A 19,012-nucleotide genomic window follows, 5' to 3' on the forward strand; every position below is an offset into this window, starting at 1 on the left:
GGTTAGCGATGTTCCAAATGTGTGTATACATAATCCCCTATACCACTCTTAATTGTCAAAAACTCATTGTTGGCTAGCCGGCTGTGACCTTAAATATCATCAAACTTTTTCTTGTTACTCCTTTCTACATACTCATTGGTTTTATCAATCCATATTTGTTGAAGTATAAATCTCTTGAAGTATAATTTCATTAACTTGTCAGAGAGTTGAAGTAAATCATATCACTTGGCTTAGCTTCCAATAACCCTTAAATGGAGATTTCTATAATGAGAAACCTCTATGATGCATCATTAAAAGGATGTGTAAGTAGCTTAAAAGCACTTATCCAAAAAGACCCTCTAATTCTAAGTAGAGTTTCACTCTATCCATTCTCTGAAACCCCATTACACATAGCTTCTTTACTTGGACATTTAGAATTATGTCAAATTCTTCTTGACATAAATCCCAACTTAGCAGCTGAAGTGAACTCAGAAGGACATTGCGCTCTTCATCTAGCTTCTGCAAAAGGGCACATTGAAATAGTGAAAGCTTTGTTGTTAACAGATCAAGAAACTTGCTTGATTCGCGACAAAGATGACAAACTTCCTCTCCATTTTGCTGTAATGAGAGGACATGTAGGAACCATCAAGGAGTTGATAAGTGCAATGTCGGAAACAGAAACTATTAGGGTGATGGCTGAGATTGATGATCACGGTTCCATTTTGCACTTGTGTGTTTTCTATAATCACCTAGAGGCATTGAAAATCCTAGTTGAATCAATGAGAGGAAACATTGATCAATTTTTGTCTTCTAAAGACAAAGAGGGTAACAATATTTTGGATTTAGCTGTCAAACGAGGACAAATTAAGGTAATGTTTCTTCGACAACAGATAAATTTAGGATTTGTTCACTTTCTAAAAATATTTTCAATTTACATTCTAAAAATCTGAAATCATTTTAAACTGCTAACAAATTAAGTAGAATGCTTTTTTTTTTTTTTTTTTTAAATAATGAAAACAATGTTTTAAAATTTTCAAAAATTATAAAAGAAAATGGCAGGGAAAATACTGAATCTTGTTTTGAGCCCTTGAAACCTTTTCATATGAATAATTGGATTAAACATTAGTAACAACTTTTATATAACTTTGCAGATCATTAAGTACTTGCTCTCACTATCTGAAATGAGTGAGACAATAAATACTTCCAAAACAGAAGCTTTAAGAGCTTTATATATGTTAGAGCATAGTCCAAGAGATTTTAGTAGTCACACAATTCAACACATTTTGACTGAAGAAAGAGCTCAAACATCTACAAATATAGTTATTGGACAACAAGATCATGTAAACTCACCAAGCAATGATCCTCAACAGTTACTAGAACAACAGTCACAAATCAATGGTCATGAACAGTCACAAACTCCATCACCAAACAATGATCCACCACAAAATCAACAACCATCACAAAACATTGACCCTCCACAACCACCACAATCTTCACCAATAAATGATCCTCAAGTACAACTAGTACAATCACCGATTAGTCATCCTCTACAACTAACAAATCATTCACCACCCAACAGTCCCTCACAACCACCATCTCACAATCCCTCACCAACCAATGAGCCTCAACATCCACAATCACCATCACCACACAATGATCCTACACAAGAAATTACACATTCATCACCAGGCCTCAATCCTCTACCACCACCACCGCCATTCTCACCAAGTGACGACCCTTCACCAACACCAAGCATAGCTAATGAACAACATGAACACAATAGATGGGACAGGGTTGAGAGTTTCTGCAATAAATACCTGATAAACCAAGGTTATTGGATAGATAAAAAGACAAGAGAACAATTAATGGTAGCAGCAACTGTGATTGCAACTATGACTTTTCAGTCAGTAATTAGTCCACCGGGCGGTGTTTGGCAAGAAGATACAACAAAAGGTGGTTACGCTTGTCCTGATTATGGTTTTTGTGAAGCAGGAACTGCGGTTGTAGGATATGTTTGGTCACCAGATTATCTTAAATTCATTTTCTTCAACTCTGCTTCTTTCTTTGCATCACTATGTGTGCTTTTGGTTCTCGTAAGCGGATTTCCTCTTCATAATAAGTTTATAGTGTGGGTTTTGGCGGTTTTGATGATAGTTGCAATCACATGTATGTTGCTTACATACATGTGGGCGTTGGGATTAGTTAGTCCTAATCACATTTTCTATAGAATTCGTGATTTAGGTTTTATCTTGGTTGGAATTTGGTCTTTCTTACTTTTTGTTGTTTGTTTGATTCAAATAGCTAGAATTGTGTTTTGGGTTAGGTCTAAACGCAGGTCCTCGTCGAGGTCCTCGTCCTCCACAGATGTTGCGCTTTGAAATATTTCTACTATAGTTTAATAATAATGCAGAGATGGTGTTGATCCATTTTCTGGTTTGCTTCTTCATATAATCTAATTTATCAAAAATATATTTTCAGTAGTTGCATAGCTATTATTGTTTTACTAAAACAGGATTTAAATCTCACAAACTTTGTCTAATAATGACGCTCTCAAATAGAATTCGTTGTGAGAAGTAATTGTTAATGACAAAATCAAGTTATTGTTATTATTCTACTTCTAATGAAGCATTTTCCAGGCATTCTCCATACATTAACTAAGTTGATATCTACATATAGTAGTAGTTTGAGAGCATTTTCTAGCATCATCCTTGCTACAAGCCTACAACCAGACCTTCTAAAAACTAGTTTCTACAACACCTGATTTAGTCTCTAGCATTTGGTTGTGCCAACTGTAATAGTTTGCTAAGACTAGTAAAATCAGAGACAAGCTTCTCTGATTTGTATATAAGCCAAGCCTCAGTGATTGAAAACAAAAACTCAGAATCATGATATAACTATTCAGATTCTCTCTAAAGTCTAAACTTTCTCTCTTTACTTCTCTTCAACGATAAGAACCTTAGGCCACGAACAAGGTGATAAAATAAGTTGATACAGGAGATTGAAATCAGTAACCTACATGAGAAATACTTGCACCATTATAACACAAAGACGAGGAAAGTATACTAAAACCCTTTTAGAAATCACATTCAGAGTGATGATCTAAGTTAAAAGTAGAAAAGGTTGCCTACAGGCTACACAACACTTTCATGAACCAAAAACTACATTGGCATATGCCCAACTCCAATCAATTTAAGCATGATGTGTTGAGGATATCCTTTCTGAAACTCCTCTGCCACACTCTGAGAAGTACTTGGAAGTGCTATGATTCATAAAGCATAAAGACAACCAGTGTGAATTTGTTAACATGGCATCAACTAAAACCAATAAAATGTTAACAAATCCACCAGTTGAGGTTGTGGGAGGTTGTCTTCTGTTAGTACTTTTCCGTGTTGATTTCTTATGTAACCTTAATTATGTTTTAAACTGGATCATGATTCAAATAATTGAGAATAAAGTTCAGTTGAAGATCTTGAGCATAATTGTATTCACACATGAAATTATTATGCGCGTTTCAAAGATACTTGCAATTCATTCATCTTGAAATACAAGTCCACAGAATTAATTAGCTGTAAGATTAACCTAATCAAAATAACACGATCAACGGTGTTCCTTTCATATTGTAATTTTTTAATAGCTTATCCTTTCTCGCGGATCGATGACTAATCTCCCATTTTTTAACGGATTGTATAATGGAAATTTCTTATCCGCATAGACTTTTAATAGTGTCTTTTTTTTTTTTTAAATAGACAAAATAATAATTTCTATTAAAAATTCACACATTCAAGCCAAATAATTTGGACATTTTTGTTGCCTAAGAGTTGTGCTCATGAAATATGTTTTATTTAAGGTAAATGTGGTTTTTTATATAGATCAATGGTTGAAGATCACATATTTTAAATGTGAAAAGGTAGAGAATTTGGGATTTGAACCCTAACCCCATTATAATATTGTCTTTGCAACTTACACACTAAATCCAGTTGTAAATATTTATCTTTTGTTTAATTAACTCAAATATAAAAATACTTATTTTTTGTTTGTGGATCCTGTTTTATTTTAGTATGCAAAATATTGTTTTTGTGTGAATCGGGTATTTTTGTCACGCAATTATAAAGACTAATATCTCATACTGAATAGGACCACCATGAATGACAAATCTTTTGTACAAGAGATTAACATGCAGAGGTGGATCTCTTCGGAGACCGGCAGGTGCCACTGCACCCCCACCCCATCCCCTATATAAATTTCATATTATGCATGATTGTTTTACTAATTAATGCATTGTCGTTGCAGCGGTTATGCGGTCCCTCAGTGTATTAAAAGTCACGCGTTCGATAAATATTTGACACCTCAGAAAAAAAAAAAAAAACTCAAGATCCGCCAATATTAACATATGAATTTAAGACCATTAAATAAGCTAGAAGATACATGTTTTTTCTCTCATTCAAGTAATCTTAAATAATATGTAAAATATTTGTTGATGTACGAACTCATATTTGTAATATGTAAATTGTAAAGCACTCTAATGCGGGCTATATAAGAACTATAATAATATTTCTTTTGAGAGATAAGAACTATAATAATAAACATTCTTTAAAATAAAGGAATATTTATATATATTGGACAATAATAAATCTTACGATCTTACTTTTAATTTAATATTTTATATCATTGTTTTATATTTAATTCTGCACACAATGAAAACACAATTTAAGACAATTTTACAAGTGTCAATCAACAAATGCATGATGGTCACCATGTGATGAAAGCATTTTGTAATCAAGCATGTCGCACGAGAAGGTAAAATATAATCATCAAGAATCAAGATATTCATATATATTGTGCTCAATTATTCAAACGTTCGAGCATTTTATGTAAACAAACTTCAAAGGACACTTAAAGCTTGACAATTGAAACCCCAATTATCAAAGTTCCCTTCCTGTTACTGTTAGCATTTTCTTCCGTAAGTCTCTGATCATATTTTTACCCATTAAGCACGAGAGAGCTCTGAAAAAAAAAAACTTTAAGTTAGTTAGATCTCGTGAGCTCACCAGACCCAGAGAAAGTGTCGAGGTTCAAAGAACACTTCAAAAGACTCATCAATATTACTTGGTTTGTTGTTCAATATTTATTAAATGGAGATTTTACAGGATGACACGATGAGAGAGCTCTACAATGCATCATTAAATAGAAGTGTAAGTTCCTTAAGAACATTGATCCAAAGAAACCCTCTCATTTTGAGCAAAGTTTCATTGTATCCCTTCTCTATAACACCATTGCACATAGCCTCTTTGCTTGGAAACTTCGAGTTTTGTCAGATTCTTCTTGATATAGATCCCAATTTAGCATCTGAAGTGAACTTAGAAGGACGTTGCCCTCTTCATTTGGTTTCTGCAAAAAGGTACACTAAGATTGTCAGAGCAATATTGTTGACAAATTCAAAAACTTGCTTCATAAGGGACAAAGATGACAAGATTCCAATCCACTTTGCTGCAATGAGAGGACGTGTGGAAGCCATTAAGGAATTGAATAGTGTCATGCCAGAAACAGAAATCATCAAGGTGATGTTTGAGACTGATGATCATGGTTCCATTCTACACTTGTGTGTTCGCTATAACCATCTGGAGGCTTTGAAAATCCTAGTAAAGTTAGTGAGAGGAAACCATAGATTACGATTCTTATCAGTCAAAGACAAAGAAGGTAACAATGTTCTGCATTTAGTTGTCAGACGCGCACAAACAAAAGGTACTACTTGCCATTTTTCTAAAATAACTTGAATGTTTCCTCAACCACAGTTTATGGTTTTCTTAAATATCGCTCTAAAGAACAATCTCCAAATTATTTAACACCATTGGACAGCTATAAATAATTTGAACAACATGGGTTTAACACCATTGGACATGCTGGATCACAGTTCAAGAGATTTTATTAGTCTTACGATCGAACATATGTTAGCTAAAGAAGGAGCTCAAAGGGCTACAAATATTGTCACAACAAATACCAGCTTCCTCGTCAACTCAAGTTAACATACACCAAATGACAATGTCACAAAATATATCTTCTGCACAACAAGATCATATGCTCTCGCCACACAATGATTCTCCACAACCACAGCTGCTACCAACACAAACATCACCAGATGGAACATGTTTGAGAACTTCTGCACAACATACCCAAGGTAATTGGATTGATAAAAAGACAAAAGAACAATCCATGGTAGCAGCAACTGTAATCGCAACAATGACATTTCAATCAGTAATAAGTCCACCAGGCGGTGTTTGGCAAGAAGATACAAAACACAGTGTTAGCTTTTGTAATGGCAGCAGAAGCAATAAGCTCAAAAACAGAAAACAGAAATTAGAGAAGAAAAGAAATGGAAGAGAAAGGGACAATAACAATGTTTACTATGCTGCAAATTTTTTATATATCATCCATACATCCTTCTTACATACTTATAGCCAAATACTTAGTAATAACTCAGCCTATGTTTAGCTGATGTCATATGACATAAACCTACTTAACTTGCAGATAACCTTACTTGTGCAGCATAGTTTTACTAACAAAACAAGTTAAAATAATTACACACATAAGCAATAAAGTAACATAAACAATAAAGTATAAAGAAAAGTTTTATAGGTCAATTAGTCAACACTCCTCCTTAAAACTTTTCTGGAATACTCCCAGCTTGCTTCTTAGCTCCATGAACTTGGCACTAGGAAGTGCTTTTGTTAAAATGTCTGCCAATTGTTCTTCAGAACTGCAGTGCTGCAGTTTTACATCTCCATTTTGTTCAGCTTCTCTTATAGCATGAAATTTTACATTGATATGCTTTGTTCTTCCATGTTGAATTGGATTTTTGGCAATTGCTATAGCTGATTTGTTGTCACACCATAGCACAATTGGTTCCTCTTGTACATGATTCAGATCGCTCAATACCTTTTTGATCCAAATAGCTTGATTTGATGCAGCTGCAGCAGCAATATACTCAGCTTCAGCTGAGGATTGAGCAACCACATCTTGTTTTTTGGAATTCCATGAAAATACACCACTACCAAGTGAAAAAACATAACCACTTGTGCTTTTAGAATCATCAACAGATCCAGCCCAATCACTATCAACAAAGCCTTCAATCTTACCATCACCTTTGTTGTACCAAATACCAAAATCAGTAGTACCTCTTATGTACCTCAACACTCTTTTGCCCACACCTAAGTGTGTTACACTTGGTGAATGCATGAACCTAGAAAGCAAACTAGCAGAGAACATCAAATCTGGTCTAGTTGCAGTCAAGTAAAGAAGACAACCTATCAAACTCCTATATTGAGTAACATCTGCCTTAGCATCTCCATCAGATTTTGAGAGTTTTTCATTTACAGCAAGAGGTGTTGAAACAGATTTACAACTCTCCAATTTGAATTTTTTAAGCACATCATTAGCATATTTCTTTTGTGAAAGAAATATTCCATCATCAAGCTGATGCAATTCCATTCCCAAAAAATACTTCATCAATCCCAGGTCCGTCATTTCAAAGACCTGCAACATGCTCTTCTTAAACTTGTTAATCTCATCGATGTCATTACCGGTAATCAACAAGTCATCAACATAAAGAGAAACTATAATCCTCTTCCCATTGCCACATTCTTTAACATAAAGTGTAGGCTCATTTTGACTCCTCCTGAAATCATTTTGCAGAAAATGTGAGTCAATTCTGCTGTACCAGGCTCTAGGCGCCTGTTTTAGCCCATACAAGGCTTTGTGAAGCCTATAAACACTGTCTTCATGACCTGCAACAATAAAACCAGCAGGTTGTTCAACATAAATTTCCTCCTCCAGGATTCCATTTAAGAATGCCGATTTGACATCCAAATGAAAGATCTTCCATCCACATTGTGCTGATAGAGCAACAATCAACCGAATTGTTTCATGCCTAGCAACCGGTGCAAATGTATCACCATAATCAATTCCAGCCATTTGAGAATATCCTTTCACAACAAGCCTTGCTTTGTGTTTGTGAATGGAGCCATCAGGATTTAACTTGGTTCTGTAAACCCATTTAACTCCTATCACATTTTTATCTTTAGGTCTTTGAGTGAGTTCCCATGTACCATTTTTATTAATGGCCAGCAGCTCCTCCTTCATTGCATCTTTCCATTCTGTTATCAATGAAGCTTCTTCAAAACTAGAAGGTTCATTCACAACAAAATTGCAATTTTCATAAACTTCAGACAGAGATTTGCTCTTTAGAATTGGGGAATCAGATTCAGCTATCTGATTTTCATCTTCATTTGTTGTGTGCTCTTGTTTGTCATGAGCACTTTCAGCAGATTTTGTACTTCTTTGAACCTCATAATTTTCCCAATCCCAATATGCATTTTCATCAACATCAATGTCTCTGCTGATCACAATTTGTTTTGTCTTCAAGTTGTACACTCTATAACCTTTGGAGCTTGCTGCATAACCCAAAAAAATCCCCATTTCAGCTTTGTCATCCAATTTGGATCTTTTTGCTGCTACAACATGAACATAACATATTGATCCAAAGACCTTCAAATGTTTGGCTGAAGGCTTCACACCTATCCATGCCTCAATTGGTGTTTTCCCTTGAACAGCCCTTGTTGGCAGCCTATTCAAGAGATACACTGCTGTATAAACAGCTTCAGCCCAAAAGCTTTTTGGTAATTGCTTTTCAGCAATCAAACATCTTGCCATCTCCATAACTGTTCTGTTTTTCCTCTCAAACTCCATTTTGCTGAGGTGTGTAGCTCACTGTCAGCTGATGCACAATGCCCATATCTTCACAAAACAAATTAAATTCATTGGAAGTATACTCCTTTCCGTTGTCAGATCTCAAAGCTTTGATTTTGCAGCCACTTTGAGATTCCACCATAGCTCTAAACTTTTTGAAGACATTAAAAGTTTGAGCTTTACTTGTCAGAAAATACACCCATGTCATCCTAGTCAAATCATCAATAAACAATAGAAAGTACTTGTTGTGGCTAAGAGAAGGCACACTCATAGGACCACACAAGTCGGTATGAACAAGCTCCAATTTTTCCTTTGCTCGTGTAACATTTGTTGACTGAAAGGACTTTCTATGCATTTTTCCAAGTTGACAAGCATCACATAAATCATTAATACAATTAATTTCTGGCATGTCTCTCACCATATCATGAGATTGCAGAAATTTTAATGCATTAAAATTAAAATGACCATATCTTTTGTGCCATAGTGCAGAATCATCATGTTTGGAAACAAGTGCTGTTTGATTCACTTGATTCAAACTTAATGGAAAACTATTTCCACACATTTCAACCTTCACAACTTCAGAATCAGTTGAATCCATTATGACACAAACATTATTTTTAAAGGAAATTGAATATCCTTTCTTCAATAACTGAGCAACACTTAGCAAATTTTGACTCAGATCTGGAATCAACAAAACATCATGGATATATTTTGGACCTTTGCTAGTGTGAACAGAAACAATACCTTTTCCTTTGGCCTGCACATATTTTCCATTTCCAATCTTCACTTTGGTTTGTACAGCTTTGTCCAAAGAGGTGAAGAGACTTGGTTCATTTGCCATGTGGATTGTGCACCCACTATCAACATACCATACATCTTTAGAAGAAGAGCTACATGTATGAGTGGCCATAAACAAGTGATCTTCATGGGCTTGTTCATCAGTGAAGTTAACCTGATGTGCATGTTGTGGTTGAGATTGGTTTTGTTTTAATCGACAAAACTTCTCTCTATGACCCCATCGATTACAGTGATTGCATTTAATTTGGGGCTTTCCCTTATAAAAGCAGTCTTTTGTCAAGTGATTTGTTCTTTTACAAGTTAGACAAGGAGGGAACTTGTCCTTTGCTGCAGATTCACTTGAACTACCATCATCTTTGTTCTTTCCTTTTTGATCACCACCATGTTTGTAGTTCTTTTTCTTCTGTCCAACTCCAAACTGCTTGTGTTTGGCCTGAAAAGCACCATCAGAAACATCATCCATTCTCATAGAGAATCTTTGTTCATGAGCTGTCAATTTGCTGACCATCTCAGAAACAGTTAGTTTCTTGAGATCACATGACTCTTCAATAGCAGCAACTTTGGCTTCAAATTTGTCGGGTAAGCTGATCAGCATCTTTTCCACTACTTTGCTGTCATCTACAACCTCACCATGAAGTCTCATTTGATTCACCAAGTGAGATAGTTTTGAGGTGTATTCTTTGACAGATTCATGTTCCTTCATTTTCAGCATTTCAAACTCCCTTTTAAGAGTCAATAACTTTATGGATCTTACCCTTTCATCACCAGCATACCTTTCGTTCAGCTCATCCCATATTTGTTTGGCTGTTTCGAGATGCATGATTCCCGTAAACACATCATCTGCCAAGGCTGAATGCAGAACTGAAACCGCTTTCTCCTTCTTCAATTTCTCCTCCTCATGGTGTTTCATTTGAGCTACTGTGGGATTAGCTTGCAGTGGTGGAACCTGCTTGTCTTCATCTACATAATCCCATAAGCCAAAAGACTTCAAACATGATTTCATTTTGACAACCCATATGTGATAACTTTCCCCAGAAAATTGAGGGACAGTAATTACAACATTACTACCAGAAGCCATTTGATTTCTAACAAGTTTTCTGGGTGTGTTTTTCTTTTTCTCACAGCCTCTAAGAACACTGCTCTGATACCACTGTTAGCTTTTGTAATGGCAGCAGAAGCAATAAGCTCAAAAACAGAAAACAGAAATTAGAGAAGAAAAGAAATGGAAGAGAAAGGGACAATAACAATGTTTACTATGCTGCAAATTTTTTATATATCATCCATACATCCTTCTTACATACTTATAGCCAAATACTTAGTAATAACTCAGTCTATGTTTAGCTGATGTCATATGACATAAACCTACTTAACTTGCAGATAACCTTACTTGTGCAGCATAGTTTTACTAACAAAACAAGTTAAAATAATTACACACATAAGCAATAAAGTAACATAAACAATAAAGTATAAAGAAAAGTTTTATAGGTCAATTAGTCAACACACAGTAACCATACATGCACTACTTATGATTTCTGTGAAGCAGGCACTGCAGCTGTTATGAAATTTATATTTTTCAACTCTGCATCTTTCTTTGCTTCTCTATGTGTGGTGTTGGTTCTCATCAGTGGATTTCCACTTGGGAATAAGGCCGTGATGGGGATTTTAACAGATTTAATGATAATTGCTGTCACATTCATGTTGCTCACATACATGTGGGCACTTGGATTGATTAGTCCTAATCATGTTTGCTATAGAATTCGCAAACTGGGATATGTTTTGGTTGGTACTTGGTCTTTCTTACTTCTAGTTGTTGTTTTGCATTAGGAAAAAACTCGTTGAGTCAGAATTCTCCTAATCAGTATGATTGTATATTGCTGAACTACTAACTTCATAATTGCAGAGAATGAAGTAAGGGCAGTCCGGTGTGTATTGTACTGTTGATTGCTTATGCAAATTTATTTTGGTTTTTTTTTTATCATTTCCAAGATTTTAAATTGTAGGATAAGTGAACTTCTTGATGTTATGTTCTCCAAAAATAAGCATGGTCACGGAGATGAAACAAATGTAAAATTCAAACAGATTATATTCTCACAAAATTAAAAGTAAAAGCAAATGTGCTAGGTTCAAAGTAATTTCAGCAAAGACAAAATTCATTCATTCATCGTTAAGAATTAAGATACAAGTCCAAATACTAGAACCACAGGACTAAGCATTCAACCAGATCTAAGACTACTAAATTTATATTAACCAGATTTAGAACTAAATCGACCAGAACAAACTAAACCCTAAATTTAACCACCGAAACCGTAGAGAGTCCTTCCCTGCCTCTTGAGAGCATACACAACATCCATGGCGGTAACAGTTTTCCTCCTAGCATGCTCAGTGTAAGTAACAGCATCACGAATCACATTCTCAAGAAAGATCTTGAGAACACCGCGAGTCTCTTCGTAGATGAGACCGCTGATTCTCTTCACACCACCACGCCTTGCAAGACGACGAATCGCAGGCTTGGTTATGCCTTGGATGTTGTCGCGAAGAACCTTTCTGTGCCTCTTTGCTCCTCCCTTTCCCAATCCCTTTCCTCCTTTTCCACGACCTGACATTTTTGCAGAGAATGAAGAAAATGGATTTTTCTTAAGATTATGAAATTACTAGAAGATTGATTTTTGAATGTGTGTGATGCTGTTTCCTCAATTAGGCTTTTATACGAAGATTTGAAGAGTATTGCGAGTTGGATGGGACGTGTTAGCCGTTGATTATAATTTAATCAACGGATGAAGATGGCGATCCGTGTCGTCTCGTATGGTTTGTGCGCAACCGTTGATAATTTGAGATGGACGGTTTTCTTCTTTCAAGTTGTGATGCTGGAATAACTCGTTCCTCACGGATCGATGACGTGGCAGAGTGTTTCTCGCGGATTCATTTTTAACGATTGAAATGAATGAACCGGATTTCAAATCCGCGCACATGACTCCAATAGTTTATGTTTTTCCTTAAAGAAAAATTATTATATTTAAACAATTATTTTGTTATAATTTTTAAGACAATATCCATCTTCTCTTTTTATATTGATAAAAAATAATAGAAAAAAATTAAAAAATAAAATAAGAACAGGATGAGAGTATAAATGAGAATGGTCAAAAAAATGTTATGAAACACAAATATCATTTCTAAAAAAGAAAAAGTAGATTATTTTTTGGAACAAATAAAAAAATAAATTGTTCCCGTAAACTTATCTCAATTGACACGAACAATTGAGATTTAAACCTAAATTTTTCACTTATTTATTTTAAGACTGAATTTCTAACAATTGATTCTTTTAACTCTTAGGCTTTAATGCAGTTTTACCCTCTTAGTTTGATTGAATTTGGATTTTTGCTCCCCCTATTTTAAAACTCGGAATTTTATCCCCACATATTTTGATTGAATCTTTTTTTCCCCCAATTTTAAAACTCATAATTTTAAAATACGGGGGAAAAAATTCAAATTCAATCAAAATAGGAACCGTAAAATTGCAATGTAAGTCGAACTTTTAATAGTAGAGAGGATGACACATTAATGCTCAATGCTTTTGGAAGTAGTTTATGTGCATGTTTGGTTTTACTTTTAGGATGTCAAAAATTGATTTTGAAGGTGTAGAATTAATTATGACATTTTAATGTTATCAATAGAATTGATTTTGCCTATTGACTTGATTATACTTGAAGTATTATAGTTTTTTTATAATTGATCTTCACACATAAATTTATAATTCAACTCACTTTTATGTGAATGTATCCAACACAAATAAGTTTTAATGAAATTAGTTATTAGTTAAAAATTCTATCAAAATAATTATAAATGTGGAGAAGTGGGGTGTCAGAGGTTCGAACCATTGCCCTTGCATAAATTATGCAATATTCCTACCAATTGAATTAAACTCACAAGGGACATTCAAAAGGTTGTTTTACTACTATTTTTTAGGGATGGCCGGTTGTTTCGCAATTTTAAATCTATTTGGTTTTTTCTTTAAAACAAAAATCTAATTGGTTGTTGTTAGAATTGAACATTTTAGACCTATTATTACTCTTGCTAACAGCAGGTTATTTATGTTCCTTATGAAAAAACTGATTGGCTTAAATTTTGAAAGCTAATGATTATTTTAAAAATAGTGTTCTTATTGATTTTTGTTATGCAAATTAGTGAAATTAATAATTTAAAATTTATGAGAATAAACTATTTTTCTTTATTTATGTCATAATACATTGCTTTTAAATATATACTTAAGGAAATTGGATAATTTGAAAAGCTGAAGAAAGGGTAAACCAATTGATTTTATATTTTGCGAAATTTTAGTCACATAAAATTAAGAAGATCATGAGTTTAAATAAGGCTAATTATAAAATTGTTTGAGTACGATTTATTAAATTAATAGTATTATTATATATTATACTAGTGTATTTATCCGGCGTTGCACGGGTTAGACATATTCAAGAAGATAAAAAAATTATATGTATGATATCTGCAAATAAAATTTATCACGGATTGGAATAGGATGAATATCTTAATAAATACACACAAATATAATAAAATATAACATATTATAAATACTCGTAAATTTATAGATGCACATACAGATAAAATTAATTGGATTTAGTAAAAATATTAACACATATATAATAAAATTAACTTTTAGGAATTTATGTTATTTTTGTTGAGATATTTCTGCTACATAAAGTATTATGAATTCAATGAAAAAGTTAAGTAAAATATTTAATAGATAAGATCAAAAGTTTGTTGAGATATTTATGCCAAATCAAATATTGGTTTTAAAAAATAGAAAAATAATAAAAATATTGCAAATAAACGAGGAAGTGACACGTGGCATAAAAAATCTTACTTTATATATATACTAATTGATTGATTGATGATTTATAGTTGAAGGGTATCGTATGTAATTTGTTGAGATATTTCTGTTACATAAAATATTAGGAATTTAATAAAAAAAGTTAAGTAAAATATTTAATAGATAAGATCAAAAGTTTGTTGAGATATTTATGCCAAATCAAATATTTGTTTTAAAAAATAGAAAAATAATAAAAATATTACGAATAAACGTAGAAGTGACACGTGGCATAAAAAAATTTACTTTATATATATACTATTGATTAGTAGATAAGAAGGAGAAGAAATAGGAAACAAACGGGGTCTTTTATTTGCAAAATATCGGGAAATAGTTTTGAAGGGATAAACTATAAAAAGAAAAAATTAAACTACAGATCGGATAAGAAGGAGAATCAAGAAGAAAGATTAAAGGGATAAGAAGGAGAACGAACAAAGCGATAAATTAAGTTTGTGTTTGGTTCAGCTTTGAATAGAATTGATTCTTGCAGAATTGTTTTGACAGAGTTGATTTATGTTTGGATACAATAATGTAGAATTGATTAAACAAACTAAATGTCGTTTGGATAGTTTTGATCAAAATTGTTTTTGAATGTATAATTACTAAAATTAACATAGCTAAATAAAAATAAATGGACATAGTTAAATGTGTATGTTGATCAATACTAAATGTAGATATATTATTTAATTTAATAAATAATTTTTTATATATTAATTTAAAAAATAATTAATATGATCATTAAACCACTAGTTGAATAATGGCTAGAAAAAAAAATCACCAGAAAATTAGCGTTCTCCTTCAAACAAAAAATTACCATTCACACTACTACTATACGACTCGTTTTATTCAACACAGCTGCCCAACAAAAATTATAGACGCATCAAAAATTTATGTTCGGCAATACATAATTTGTGAAAGGCAAAAGAAGGAAATAAGAATTGATGAAGGGCAATGTTGAAAAGTAATGAGCTCTAATAACCTAAGTATAAAATTAAATGTATAATTGATTCTACCAAACTCAAAAGCTAGGATTCCTAGCTTCAAAGAAAATTGCTTTTGAACAGGAGAGTTGCTTTTGAAAAGTCAAACCAAACATGTGTGAAATTGCTTTTTTTCACTATTGAGGATGTAGAAGTGCTTCTAGACTAACAATAAGCTAAACCAAACAAGCACTAAAAAGTGAAGAAAAATCGAATAAGGAGAATAAAAAGATAACTAAAAATTAAAGTAAATTTGAATAATACTAGGCTAAATATCATTTTTGGTCCTTTTAGTTTGACATAATTTTTAAGTTAGTCATTTAAGTCTCGAAAGTTTCAATTAAGTCATTTTAGTTTGACAGAATTCCCATTCTAATCCTTTAAGTTTCAAATAGGTCCTTTTAGTTGATAAACTATTTCACCATTACCCCTCCTGTCAGTATTCGTTTAACTGATGTTGTTGTATCCGTTAAGTTGTTGACTTTGATCAAAATATTGCCTTTTAAGAGCTCCGTGTGTCAAAGTGTTACGTTTAATGGTCACAAATGATCATTTATAGTGCTAGAAAGTCAGCTGTTTACACCAACAAATGTCTTTCTAGCACTATTAAACAACATTTATAGTGCTACAATGATATTTGTGACCATTAAACGTAACGTTTTGACATCCTGAAACTTCTACAAGGCAGCGTTTTGATCCAAGTCAACAACTTAACGGCTGCATCAGCATCAATTAATTATTAACTGACATCAGCGTTAACGGTGAAATAGTTTATCAAGTAAAAGAACCTATTTGAAACTTTTGAAACTTAAATGATTAACTTGGAAATTCTGTCAAACTAAAAGAATCTATTTGAAACTTTTCAAATTTAAATGACTAATTTAAAAATTCTGTCAAACTAAAAGGACCAAACGTGGTATTTGGTCGTAATAATATTATATATGTAATCTAGACAACGTAGAAAAATACGCTAGTTTGTTTATTAAAGTGCTACAATATTTGTGTCATTCAAAAAAATAATAATTTATATTATATTTGTTATATTATTGATGTCGATGAAAAAGATAAGTATTTTTTGTTACAATATAAAAGTGTAAAATATCTATACAATTTTAATCAAAATCAAAATAATTTTAATAAATATTAAAATTTCATCAAAAACCATTGTCCTAATAAAAATATTCAATATGAAAGCGTAAAATATATATACCATTATGCTAATAAAAAAGTAAAATATTTATTCTCTTTACACTTTAATATAGTGTAAAGTGCTCTCAATAATCATCACACACAATTATCATATTTTCTCCAAACTCAAGCTCGGCAGAAAGAAAAGAAAAGAAAAGGAAGACCTCCCAAGATTATCTTCCCGCGATTTTTGCGAAAATTTTCAAATATTTTCGGAAAAAAGGTTAGTGGAGAGTATTGCACCATCGTTTTTAAATGTTTTCTTTTTGGAGTTGAACCATCCTACCTATGATTTTTATGTTTCGATTGCGGTGTTATTCATTGATATTCATGTTTTCGTTTTAATTTGGTGTGAATTTTAGTGAAGATGGAATGGGTCAGCAACGTATGGAATGTCTTGGTTGGTAATCAACGAGAGACACCAGCTATGAAATGGTAATTCTCTTTTCCCCAATTTTTTTTTTCTTCTAAATATTCATTGATTTTTTTTAAGGCAAACGCATTTTCTTATAAATTTTCATTGATTTTTTACAGCAAACGCATGGTGACGAATGTATCTAAAGAACTTTTGAGGAACCTGGACCAATTAGAAAAGGAGGTGGAAAAAATTGAAAAGGATATAAGCATGTGGCTTCAAACGAAGAACTCCGTATATAAGGCAAATATCAAGGTTGTGCAAAGTGGCGTTTAATAAATGATGCATGTGGTTTATAATAAAAACTACATATATCATTAATTGAATGAATTTAAAATATAAATTTTTATTTATAACAGTAATCGGATGATGTATATAGTATATATATATTTTATGGAAAATGTTATGAAATCAATGCATTGGAAATTGGAGTTTTTAACTTTTTTAAATAGTGCTCTTAAGAATTCTTAAAGAGTGTCTTTAGTGCACTCGGTAACAAAGACTCATATTTTATAATTAACATATATGTTTTTAGGGAGCATATTTGTTTTTTTTCTTCCCTAAAAAATATATTAGTTTTTTTCCTTTTGAAGAACTAAGATGTTTTTTTTAAGGAACTTACATGTTTGTTTGTTAATATTTTATCAGGTTCTCTCGGTGTTACAAAAAAAACGAGACATATTAATCGCGCAAAGATTGGTTCATTGTTGTGCTATGATTCATTCGACAGAAGAGTTATATGTAAATAGAAGTACGAGGTACTGTCCTTCAAAAAAAAGAAGTACGAGGTACTAGTATTTTATTTTTTTCGAACTTAAATTGTTTGTATTTAAAACTTCCTTCATGTTTATCACCATGTCATTTAACAAAATATTGTGTCCGAAATTGTATGACGTTTTGGACATTTCACACATATTAAGAAATATAATTAATATTGCGTGGAAAAAAGATATTATGAGATGTTTTACAAAATTATTCTTAATAAATAATATGAGAAAGATAAATAAAGAATTAAAAGAAGAGAGAGTAATAAATAGTTAAGGTTATAATAGAAAAAAAAAAAAAAACATTAATGTTGCATAAGTATTGTAAAGCGACATATAATTTAGGACAATTTTTTTTCTTCCTAAAACGACATATAATTTGGGGCGGATAGAGTATTATGTTATCTCTTTCTAAATAAAGACCATTTTGACCAAATCATCAAAATTAAGAAAGTTAATAGTAGTAATAAATTTGTTTGTAAATATAATTGTTTTTTAGAATTTCATTCTTTTAGTAGTAATAAATGTAGTTCAGAATGCAATTAAATGAAAGAATTTCATTCAAAATTAAGTGTTTTTTGTTTTCTTTCATGCAATGTTTGAGTCCGACGCATACATCGTGTAAACATGTGAACTATTACGCCATACAATAAGGATGGCGACGGGTATCCTCTGGATATAGTAGTGTATAGCTCACATCTCCATACCCGTATTTATAGAAAGATCATGATATATATCCAAGTTCATACACTTGTAGGCTACAAGTTTAGCGTTCGTCCTCATACTCTCTAAGCATCTAAGTGCATGTACTTATGTACCCGCCTCATTACTCACATTTTAACAACAAAAATATGATAAATAACAAAATAATATCACAAAAAAATTAAAATACAATCTTTTTTTTAAAGAAATTAAAATACAATCTTAAATCACTTAAATCTACATGTAAATACGCATCATATTATTTAGCCAAATGTAAAACATCTAAAATATAAAAAAAAAAAAAAAAAAAAACAAGTGCATGTTACAACAAATATAAAGATTTAGGATTAATTAACTAAGTTTAGTGTTACATAAAATTATTGGTATAGTCTATAAAATGTGCCGGTGTAGGCAGGGTCGGGCACTAGAGTCTCTGTACCCGTACAAATTTGTGGGTAATTACCCGAGTCTAGATCCATATCCAACAATGCAAGTATTTATCCATCCATCGTGGGTATTTTTTACCAATGTCTATTGGGCTTGGGTGCAATTGTCATCCTAA

General features: G+C 32.4%; 3 protein-coding genes across 3 annotated transcripts; 2 read left to right on the plus strand and 1 right to left on the minus strand.

The window, feature by feature from the left end:
• Positions 1-5,111: 5,111 nt before the first annotated feature.
• Positions 5,112-5,845, plus strand: LOC11446476 (ankyrin repeat-containing protein BDA1). Its single transcript, XM_024771073.1, has 2 exons — positions 5,112-5,676; positions 5,772-5,845. The coding sequence occupies exons 1-2, from the start codon at positions 5,112-5,114 to the stop codon at positions 5,843-5,845; spliced, it is 639 nt and encodes a 212-aa protein (XP_024626841.1).
• Positions 5,846-6,002: 157 nt separating this feature from the next.
• Positions 6,003-11,343, plus strand: LOC11446477 (uncharacterized). The gene is made up of 4 exons (XM_039828017.1): positions 6,003-6,445; positions 10,033-10,098; positions 10,207-10,420; positions 11,025-11,343. Exons 1-4 carry the CDS (start codon positions 6,013-6,015, stop codon positions 11,341-11,343), a joined length of 1,032 nt encoding a protein of 343 aa, XP_039683951.1. The 5' UTR covers positions 6,003-6,012.
• Positions 11,344-11,648: 305 nt separating this feature from the next.
• On the minus strand, positions 11,649-12,200 carry LOC11446478 (histone H4). The gene has a single exon (XM_003625433.4). It carries the CDS (start codon positions 12,120-12,122, stop codon positions 11,811-11,813), a length of 312 nt encoding a protein of 103 aa, XP_003625481.1. The 5' UTR covers positions 12,123-12,200; the 3' UTR covers positions 11,649-11,810.
• Between the last annotated feature and the right edge of the window lie 6,812 nt (positions 12,201-19,012).

This window comes from Medicago truncatula, chromosome 7 (genome assembly GCF_003473485.1).
Source record: "Medicago truncatula cultivar Jemalong A17 chromosome 7, MtrunA17r5.0-ANR, whole genome shotgun sequence".
Lineage (NCBI taxonomy): Eukaryota > Viridiplantae > Streptophyta > Magnoliopsida > Fabales > Fabaceae > Medicago > Medicago truncatula.